Source organism: Sciurus vulgaris (assembly GCF_902686455.1).
Source record: "Sciurus vulgaris genome assembly, chromosome: 17".
Classification (NCBI taxonomy): Eukaryota; Metazoa; Chordata; class Mammalia; order Rodentia; family Sciuridae; genus Sciurus; species Sciurus vulgaris.
The window spans coordinates 468,952-479,898 of NC_136478.1; the positions used below are offsets into that span (position 1 = coordinate 468,952).

A 10,947-nucleotide genomic window follows, 5' to 3' on the forward strand; every position below is an offset into this window, starting at 1 on the left:
CTCTCGCGAGAGCGGCCGGCGGCCGGAAGTGGCGGCGACCCGGAAGTCCCCACCCGGCGAAGCTGAGAGGCTGGGTCGAGACGCCTGCGCGGGCCCGGGGGTACTGCTGCTGGACTGGCCATGGACGGTAAGGGGCGGCCGCGGACTCCAGGACCCCGGCCTGGGGCTTGACCCCCGAGCCCCACCCCTCGCGGACCCGAGAGACCCGGCCCCCGACCCGGGAGACCATCTCCTGGGCCCCGACCCCACATCCCCACCCGAAGCCGGCCTCCCGGGCCCCGACCCCACATCAAGACCCGAGAGACTCTTACTACGGGCCCCGACCCCACATCCCACCTTAACCAGCCTTCTGATCCCCCACCCCACATCCTGACCTGCGAGACCCACCCCCAGGTCTTGGCCCCGCATCCCTTTAGGAGACCAGGACTCTGGAGCCTTCCTCACCATGTACACCTTTGCCTTTGGGGCCTTAGAATGCCTGGACAGAGGTACCAGGAAAGGTGTGGTTGCACTCTGTGACCCCAGAACACCGCTCAGAGAAATAGGAAAAGAGCTCCAAGTGCCAGGCCCAGGGGTGAGCCCAACAACAGCTCTTTGAGATTGGAGCTGCACAGCCATCCTACAGATAGGGAAATGGGTTGGAAGGGAACCATCCACCCAGGCAGTCTGACTCCCTGGCCCTCCTTCACTTTGTGGTGCCTGGGCCCAGGGATTCCAAAGAACAAGAAGAACCTATGGCAAAACTAAGGTACCTCTATTTGCAGAAACATTTATGGGGTAGTGTGATAGATTAAAAGGTACTTTCTTTTCAAAAGCATTTTTTTTTTCCAAAATGCTTGGGGAGAAAGTATATAATCACGTCATTGTCATGAAGAAAACATGCAGGAATTCAGGAATTCTTTACAGATCACCTTGGAGTGATGAGAGGTAACACCTAACCTAACTGCCCCTGAAGAAAAAGCTCTCCTGGTTCTTTGGAGGAGACGTTCTTCAGCCAGTTTCTCCAGCTGTTTGTTCTTCGTGATCTTGTTCACACAGTCTGGATGAGGGCCCTTAGACTAGAACAGAGGGGATTTTGCCAGGTGGGATGGACTGGGCCTGGTGGCGCTGTTTAGCTAGCCCATGTGTCAGGGTAGCCTTGTTTTCCAGAGTCACAGCCAACTTTGGCCTTGAGGAGCCCCTGTACTGAGAAAAGATAGATAGCTAGATGCACGGAGCTCAAAGGGGAGCCTTGACCTGCACCTGTGGAATGCACCTTTATTCAGGAATTGGGGGTGAGCCTTTCAGGAGCTGGCACTCAGGACCTTCATTCGAGGCTGAGGGGTGACGCACCCATCAGAAGCCAGCTCTCAGCACTCCCATGCTGGGCTGGGTGAGGGTGAATTCTCTGGGACCCTTCAGCAGCCAGCTCTCCTTCATTCTAAGTTAAGGTAAACCCCCTAGAGCCCTCTTTCTGTGCTGGTGGTGAACCCTTCAGGAGGCAGGTTTCACAGCACTCTCCAGATTTAGAAATTGAGTAAATTGATATCAATCCAAGTCTACCTGGCCCTTGAGTTGTGGTGAACAGGCAGTGAGTTGGGGCAACAATGGATTTGTTCAGGACACTCCATCTGCAGTGTGGGCAGGGAAGGTATCCTGTGCCAGAAGGCTTAGAAATGGCAGCTGCCATGGAGCTGGTTATCACTTGGCTATTTTTATCCATTTACTTTTTTTTTTTTTTTTTAATGTTTTTTAGTTGTCAGTGGACCTTTATTTTACTTATTTACATGTAATGTTGAGAATTGAACCCAGTGCCTCACACATGTGGGCAAGTGCTGCACCACTGAGCCCCAGCCCCAGCCCCCCATTTACCTTTGGAAGATTGAGTACATAAAAAGTGGAGTGTTAAGTACTGAACATCATTAGGTCGGTAAGGATTCCCAGGGTCTTTTGTAAAGTTGCATTACGTATAAACCACCATCTCAAGTCCTCACCATGGCCAGGAGCTACGTGTGTCACGTGACCTGTCCTCACACCCACCCCACATTCTTGACAAGGACACTGGCTAAGGGAGTGCCTCGGTTGATTACAGCCCTGCGACTAGCAAGGCTGGGGTGACCACTAGTTTGTCTTCCGACTCCATGCACGGGCCCCAGCCAGTGCTGTCAGCTCTCTGTTCTGTGCCATCTCCTAGTGTCTGCAGGGGTCTCAGTGAGCCCATCTGCACAGGCCCCAGCCAGTGCTGTCAGCTCTCTGTTCTGCGCCATCTCCTAGTGTCTGCAGGGGTCTCAGTGAGCCCATCTGCTCGTTGGACTTGCTGCTTGTCATGTTTCTTCCAGTCCTCAAACCATGTCCTCTCTCTTTACAGATACCCTGTTCCAGTTGAAGGTATGTATTAAATGACCATCTGTCTTAGCGCTGTCCTGGTGATTAGCAAATGGGGACACATAGTACAAGTAACACTCAGAATCCTAGAAACACAAAGTTGGGACAGATTATAACAGTTGAACACCTGCCCAGACTGCTGACCAAAGATGGGATTATTGAGCTGGCTCTATGACATTAATTCATTCCTTGTCTCTGACTGAGTGGAAGCAGATCACGCTAGCTCATCCATGAAAGACTGAATGTATTATCTCTTAAGAAACAAGCCTGGGTGTTATGTGTATACCTTGATGGTCCTACTAAGCAATTAAGCTTCACCCTGAGGTGCTTGAAAGTCACATTCAAAGAACTTTGGAGTGTAACCCTCATGTTGGGCTTCCTAATAACCCTAGGCACATTTCTACACTTTTTCTTTGAATGGCCCGCAGTTACTCATCCAGAGTTAACTGTATCTGTAACTTGCTTCTCACTGACTGAGGCTGAGCAGAGGTGGGGTCCACAGACGGCCATATGTAGTTCTGAAGTGGCCTCACATCACACCAAATCTTTGTGAGGCACTGCTACTGTAGGCACAGGCCCTCAGCAGATCAGGGGCATGGAAGACCAGTAAGCCAACCCCTGGTGGTGTGGCAGTGGCCAGGAGTGACTGGCTCCAGGCAGCTGCAAGGCGTCATGGGTATTGATGTTTCCTGGTGTTGGCAGGACAGGTTTCTGGGAGCCGTCTGCAGAGTCCTGGGGAGATGATACTTTTAGGTTTTGTGTGTTTCCTTGGTTGGTTGGTTGGTTGGTTAGTACTGGGGATTGAACCCAGGGGCACTTTTGCTGTTGAGCTACATCCCCAGCCTCTTTTATTTTTTTATGTTGAGACAGGGTCTCACTAAGTGACTTAGGGCCTCGCTACCTTGCTGAGGTTGGCCTTGAACTTGGGAACCTTGTGCCTCAACCTCCTGAGCCATGGGGATTACAGGTGTGCACTGCTGCACCCAGCATTTTCAGTATTTTTATCTGGAATTCTGTGTTATTATTTGGGGGTATCCTGAAACAAATCAGTGGTCTTCTGTAAGCAGGAATTGGGGTCCACAAAAGTGACCTTTCTAGCCTTCCATTCTGGGGGAGGGCTTGGATTGGGATGTTTGTGGAGAGAATGGATGTTTTAGAAAACCTGTCAGAGGGCATCTTCCTTCCTCAAGCTATTGTAATCTCGACCCTAGGATGGTGGGCTTCTGCCTTTGCAGTTTGTGGCTAATCCAGGGTGGGCAGAGGTGGGAGGGATGGGGAGTGGGACCTTGAATGTGAGCTTCAGGTGTCCAGTCCAGCTCAGGATGTCTCGGTTTCTCCTCAGTTCACAGCAAAGCAGCTGGAGAAGCTGGCCAAGAAGGCAGAGAAAGACTCCAAGGCAGAGCAGGCCAAAGTGAAGAAGGTGTGTGGCTTTTCCAATTTTTGGTTCTGTTCTTTTCTGCGCTTTTCTGTTTTGTTTTGGTGCTGTCTTCTAGGATCCACACTGTGACTTCTGAGCCCTGCAGTGTTTACTTCCATACCTGAGACCAGCAGGCTTGGGAGAAGGGGCAGCAACTGTCTCTACCTTCCTGGCCCATGGGGATGTGCAGATGGGGTGATTAGTGCACAGCCTCTGCTGGTTTTCTTTGAATGTCCATCCTTTTATTCCTCTGACATTCTGAAGTTGCTTTGCCTAAATAGTGCCTAAATTAGCTATCCCTGCCATGATCGCATCATTTTCTTCTACAGAGCTGGTGCCCTGGGCATCAGGATCTGGGCAGAGGTAGAGGGACCTCCATGTGATGTGACAGGGCTGGAAACTCTCTGAGGGCCTCTCCTGGGAGAATCCTGAGAAGGCAGGGCAGAAAGAAAGTTGGGGACCCCTGCTCTTGGTGGAACTTCCATTAAAATCTTGGGCAGCTCTTAAAACATTGCCTTCTTGTCTGGGGATGTAGCTCAGTGGTACAGCACTTGCCTAGCATGCAGGAAGTAATTGGTTCAAGCTCCAGCATTGCTTAAAAAAAAAAGATTTAAAAAAAAAAAAAAAAGCCAGATGCAGTGGTGCATACTTGTAATCCCAGCTCCACGGGAGGCTGAGGTAAGAGGATTGCAAGTTCAAGGCCGACCTGGGCAGCTTAATGAGACCCCATCTCAGAATGAAAATAAAAGGCTGGGGTTGGAGCTCAGTGGTAGAGCACCCTGGGGTTGAGTCCCCAACACCAAAACAACAGCAATAAAATGTTCCTTCCTTGGTGAAGCAGCTTTGGAAGTATGGATTTTGGCTTCCCAGGCAGCTGGCCACAGTCTATGTGACAGTGACTTGTGCCGTTCCCACAGCAGTGGTATCTACTTTGGACTCTGGCTCTGTCCTCTGCTCCTGTGCAGCAGTGGCTGGGGTGAGCGGCAGCAGGCCAACCACCCTGGTGGGCCGACTGCCGTCCACCCTCGGACCCAGCCCCTGATCTCGGTGGGCTTGGCTTAGGCATCACAGTTTTACAAAGGTCCCAGTTGAGGTGTGCACATGCTAGGTGTGGGGCCCAGGGCCTCTACATGCTGGGCTAGGGCTCCACCACTGAGTCACACCCCGGCCCTCATGAATACTGTCGATGAGGTGCCTGGGGACGACTGAAGGGCCTCCCCACTTCATGAGAGCAAACCACGTGCTGAAGAGGTCACCACCAGGCTCTCCTAGTCAGTGTGCAGACAAACTGCCAATTTCCCCCATGGACTTTTCGCCTTGAATCAGGCTCTTCAGCAGAAAAATGTGGAGTGTGCCCGAGTCTATGCTGAGAATGCCATCCGCAAAAAGAATGAAGGCGTGAACTGGCTCCGCATGGCATCCCGTGTGGATGCAGTGACCTCCAAGGTGCAGATGGCCGTGACCATGAAGGGGGTGAGTGTGGGGTCCTGGTATCACTCGTGCTGACCGAAGCAGGAAAAGGGTCTGGCGGCTGGATCTGGGGCAGCCCCAGAGTAGGGAAGCTGGGTCAGCACAGAGCTGAGGCAGTGGGAGTGCTGGGTAGACACAGGAAAGGGCTCAGGAAGGCCACTCAGTGGGCAGGGGTCCTCTGCAAAGCATAAGATGCAAAGCCTGTGTGGCCAGATTTGTCCCAGGTGGGCTGAGGAGTCTCATTAGACCCCTTAGCTTCACAGCAGAGCCCCTCTGAAAGAGAGGTGCAAGCATGCAGCACTACCATGTCCTCACTGTTTGTTTTTTTTTATTGTGAACAAATGGGATACATGTTGTTTCTCTGTACATGGCGTACAGGCATACCATTTGTGTAATCATACATTTACATAGGGTAATGGTGTTTGATTCATTCTGTTATTTTTTTCCCTTCCCCCCACCTCTCCCACCCCTTTTTTCCCTCTATATAGTCCTTCCTTCCTCCATTATTGCCCCCTTCCCTAACCCTAACTCTAACCCTATCACTAACCCCTCCTACCCCCCATTATGTATCATCATCCACTTATCAGCGAGGTCATTCGTCCTTTGGTTTTTTGAGATTGGCTTATCTCACTTAGCATGATATTCTCCAGTTTCATCCATTTGCCTGCAAATGCCATAATTTTATCATTCTTTATGGCTGAGTAATATTCCATTGTGTGTGTGTGTGTATATATATATATACACACACACACATCACAGTTTATCCATTCATCAATTGAAGGGCATCTAGGTTGGTTCCACAATCTGGCTATTGTGAATTTCCTCACTGTTTCTTAAGTGTTCATGTGCTGGGTCCTGTGCTTGTGTATTCAGTTGATAGCATTTCCTAAGGATCTGGAGTTCAGAGGACCTATTCTTGGTGGGCAACCCTTGCTCGCCCTTAGTCCTGTTTCCTTCCCAACCCTCTCCTGTCCCAGGTGACAAAGAACATGGCGCAGGTAACCAAAGCACTGGACAAGGCCCTGAGCACCATGGACCTGCAGAAGGTCTCTGCCGTGATGGACAGGTTTGAGCAGCAGGTGCAGAATCTGGATGTGCACACGTCGGTACGTAGTTGCTATGCTGAGGACTGGAGGGTGCTCGATCCTGGTGTTGCTGAAAGTCCTCTGAAGTGGTTCCACCAGGACCTGGAGAGGGAGTGTAGGGAACACCAGATGATAGGTGAGCGCACAGATGTGTATAGTGCCCTCAGAGCTGGTGCACACAGTAGGGGAATGAGATGAAGGAGCAGCAGGAAAGGATGAGGGAGCAGAGAGCATCCTGAAAACACCAGCGTGAGAGGAAGGTGCCTGTGGGTGGAGACTGAAAAAGTGAGACGGGGCCTTGTGAGGCTGTGGAGGGCTGCTGCAGCCCTGGCCCTGATTGGCCAGAATGCTCTTCCCTAGGTGATGGAGGACTCCATGAGCTCAGCCACCACACTGACCACACCTCAGGAGCAGGTGGACAGCCTCATTGTGCAGATTGCTGAGGAGAATGGCCTGGAGGTGTTGGACCAGCTCAGCCAGCTGCCAGAGGGTGCCTCTGCCGTCGGGGAGAGCTCTGTTCGCAGCCAGGAGGACCAGCTGTCCCGGAGGTAGGGTGGTGCCCTGAGCAGCCATCAGCCTGTGCTCTGTCTGTGGGGGCAGCTGCAAGTTTGAGACACTAAAGGCATTTGGGCTGAGGCTAGGTCATCTTACCCACTGCAGTCAGACTGTCAGTTGTAAGTGGTGGATCTTTAGCTCAAGGAACACCCCTGTCCGGGCTCTCAATATTTCTTCTTCATCTGCCTGGTCAGCCCTGCATAGAGGCAGTTTGTGTCTGATATGGTATCACAGGTTTGTGTACACATAGCTCCTTTCAGAAAGGGAAATCTTTGCTGGTTGCAGTCATACACATCTGTAATCAAAGCTACTTGGGAGGCTCAGGCAGGAGGATCACAAATTCGAGGCCAGCCTATTGAGACCCTGTTTCAAAATAAAGAGAATGTTCACCTAACACATGTGAGGCAGTGGGTTTGATCCTTAGCACCACATATAAATAAATAAAGTAAAGGTATTGTGTCCACCTACAACTAAAAAAAAATATTTTTAAAAAGAAACTATTTTATAGATGACAAACACTTTGAGTCATATCGCTTTATCATCTATAGCCAGGTTGATTCTTCCATACTGGTTGGGATATTGCCCCCTCCCTGAATGAACCCACCCCAGCCTTCTCACACTACCTTGTCCACTTAGCTCCATCCAAAGTCCTCCCCCACCCTCTCCTCACAGTCCAGTCTCCCCTAGGTCAATGCTGGATACAGTAGGGAGTCACACCATTTGCTAAACACACTTATCCCTTGGTAGTTGTGGGTTGATTTCTAGGACCCTCAAGGATACCCAAAACCTTCAGATGCTCAAGTCCCTCATATAAAATGACATACTCTTTGTTAGGTCTTGAGGCCAAATTAACTCCATTTTGAAAATCAGCACCTGCCCACCCAGGCATGACCTTCCCAGTAGGGCTACCCCGAAAGAGTCCCTAACAACCAAAACCACAGCAAAGATGTCAAGTAACAATCACAGGGCCAGACCTGTTATTTTTTAACTACTCCATTGTACATGACTATGTAGTTTAGAAGTTTTTCCTGCAGGCTGCTGCTCCTTGCAGAGGGGCAGCCTGGCAGACCCTCTCTGTCAATCAATCTTTGCTTGAACTCAGAAAAAATAAATAAATAAATAAAAAATAAAATAAAATAAAGAGGGCTGGAGATGTAGCTCAGTGGTCGAGCACCCTTGGGTTCAAGCCATAGAACTGGGGTGAAAAAAGGAAATCTACTTTTTCTAAGTATGGCTCATGGTACTTGACTGTTTCTGGTGTTTTTACTCCTGTTGTCTCAGGATGACCTTGGAAATCTGAAAAGGATCGTGAGCTCTGGGCAGGGAGGGTCCTTTGGCTCTGAGCATCTGACGTGTGAACACAGCGTTTTAGCTGGTCGCTGCCTTTCCTGTCTCACGTAACCCTTTGTTGATTTCCCAGGTTGGCTGCCTTGAGGAACTAACTGTACCTCCACGTGCACTGGCTCTCCTGCCCTGTGATGTGCTGGTGGATCTCATCTCTCCTTCCCACTGTCCCTCACCGTCTTCTGATCCTGCAGAGCTGCATCCGGCAGCCGTGGCCTCTCAGCTCCTCACATCTGTCAGGCCATGCCAGGGTGGACTCAGAACTGATCCTGTTCCTCTTAGGTCAGACAGTGGATCTGCATCCTGGTATTGAGTTTGCGCACCCTGGTGTGGGTAGCTGACTCTGGGCCAACGCTGGAGCCTGGCATGCTCCCTGCAGTCCTCCACTGTGCTGAGTTGACAGGACTGGCCAGAGGATTTGTGTGGACTTGAGCCCAGTGCTGTGGGGCCTTCACACTCCAGGGGCCACATCCCTGCTGCCTACTGTCAGACAGTGGGGATCGGGGCCACCCCTGTGCCAGGCAGCTCCTAGAGGCCTACCCCTGACAGACAGCCTGCCACAAAAGGTGCCTGTGGACCTGTGTCCAGCACCACTGACACTTTCCTGGATATTTATAGGTAATGACTCTCTTCTGTGGTTCAGGCCTGGGGTCTTGGCCCTGCTGGGGCCTCCTACCCTTGGCTCCCTCAGTTCCTAGAGGTGACCAGTCACTGGGACAGACCATTACCCAGTTCCCAGTCCAGGTATGCCTACCCTGGGGCTCTCATCCTTGCTGGGCAGCTGCCTCTGGAGGTGCCTTGGGCCACTTGGGCTAAGCTGTGTCTCCCGCAGTGCCAGCCAGAACCCGAGGCTCCCCCAGCCACATGGCCTCTTTCCCAGGGCCTTTGCCAGTGCCTCCCGCTCCTCAGTGGGTTGCCACAGTCTGTCTTTTACTGTAAATTAGCGGGCACTCCCCTGGCCACTGCCCCGCTTCCCTCCTCCGCTTGGAAGCCAGAGTGGCTAGGGAAGGGAGCAGGACCGTCACCTTCAGCCCCAGCCAGCCTGGTGGCTCTTTGAGGACTGCCACAGGTATGTTGTGAGACTGGCTGGAAGGACCCAAGGGTTGGGGCATAGGCTGCTATCTTGTTTTTTCTGTTTCCTAAAGTTTACTTAATGTCCTCAAAGTTCTTGGGGTTTGGGTTTTTTCTTTTTTTTTGGCCGAAGTAGAAAGCTGGGTTCCAGTTTTCTCAGCATGGGTGTGGGGGACCACCAGTGATGCCCACCCAAAGAGACCCAGGTTCCAGTGCAGAAATGTGGCGACTCTGACCAGGATTCACTGTCCTGCGTTCTTTCTGTTACTTGGAGCCCTGGTTCTGTACGGTGGGTGGTGTTGGGGGGAAGGGGTAGCATTGGTCGTTCTAAATGGGGGTGGTCAAGGCACTGTCTGGTCGTAGTCCCATCAGGACCCTGGCCGTCGACCTGCATGCTGGGTGTGGAGAGAAGAGTCGATGTCCCCTGGGGAACAGCCTCGGGGAGCTCGCAGAGCCCTGCTCAGGTGCAGTGGGTGCCAAGGTCTGGGCAGCACTAGCAGGTGGAGTGCTGGGGCAGAGCAGGGTGGGCGTGTTTGCCTTCTTCCTAAAACGCTGTTGTAAATAAATAAATTGATGCCTGAACCTGCTTGAGCTTTGCTCTGGTCTGAGAAGCCAAGTGCCTGTCATTGCCTGCAGGCCCTCAATATGCTCCCAGGAGGCACCTTCCTGCCAGAGTGGGCCCGTGGGCCCCTCTGCATGCCTGTCTAGTACGTGTTTGTTTCATCTTCAACAGTGAAAGCCTGGTCCTCACATCCACCTCTTGGCTGGGGAGTGGACCCTGCTCACCCAGCGATAACCACGCAGGGTGGTGTTTGTGTCTGGTCTGGACAGTGACCTGCATTCTGCACACCCTCTTCAGGTGGCCATCATTTTTTGGTAGATCCCTTCATGTACATTCCACTGTGGGAGCCTCCCCATCCTGCACTGTACCTGCAGAGGACAGGGGACCCGCCCCGGCCCCTCGGCCTCAGCAGCCCCGTGGCTTCTTCTGCATCTGCGGTGGCCTCCATCTTGTCCTGGCAGGAGCTGTGGGAAGGCCAGGTGCAGGTCCTTGGAGGAGAGCTGACAGATGCCACACTGCTGGGCACAACCAGGGAACCCACCTGCACTGACACCTCTGTGCAGCCTGTTCCCAGGACTCCCTGACCTCTGATGGGTCCTCGGAAAAGGCCTGTGTGTTATAGAAGATGGAGTGTCACCAGGCAGGGGCTTGAGGAGGTCTCCAGAGACAGATCTCCACCCCAGTCTTTTCAGGCTCTTGACCACATCGCAGAAGAACTTAAGGATGAGTCCGATTATGACAGCAGGGAGTGCTTTACTGGGTGAAGTGTGCTCGGCACTAGCGCCTTATAGCCAGGCTCACTGTGGCTTGTGGTGGCTAGAAACGAGCACCCATAGGCAGGGTCTGGCATCGGGGATTCCTTTTTGGAGCCCCGCCCAGCTTCATTACCACTTAGCCCTGCAGCCAAAGGACCTGCGAGTGCGCATAGCGGTCAACCTCCATGAGCACAGGAGCACATGTGGTCACCTCCTCACACATAGGGTAGGCGTAGGTCAGGCTGTCTGAAGGCAGGGTCACTGGTTAGAGCACTGTTCGGGCCTGCCAGATGCTAGCAGGGCTCTGTTGCTGAGTAGGAGGCC

At 52.3% G+C, this 10,947-nt stretch overlaps 1 protein-coding gene across 1 annotated transcript; it reads left to right on the forward strand.

The window, feature by feature from the left end:
- The first annotated feature begins 14 nt into the window (after positions 1–14).
- CHMP1A (charged multivesicular body protein 1A) lies at positions 15–9,986 on the forward strand. The gene is made up of 7 exons (XM_079118488.1): positions 15–127; positions 2,348–2,367; positions 3,707–3,784; positions 5,108–5,254; positions 6,229–6,357; positions 6,697–6,884; positions 8,312–9,986. Exons 1-7 carry the CDS (start codon positions 121–123, stop codon positions 8,331–8,333), a joined length of 591 nt encoding a protein of 196 aa, XP_078974614.1. The 5' UTR covers positions 15–120; the 3' UTR covers positions 8,334–9,986.
- The last annotated feature ends 961 nt before the right edge of the window (positions 9,987–10,947 follow it).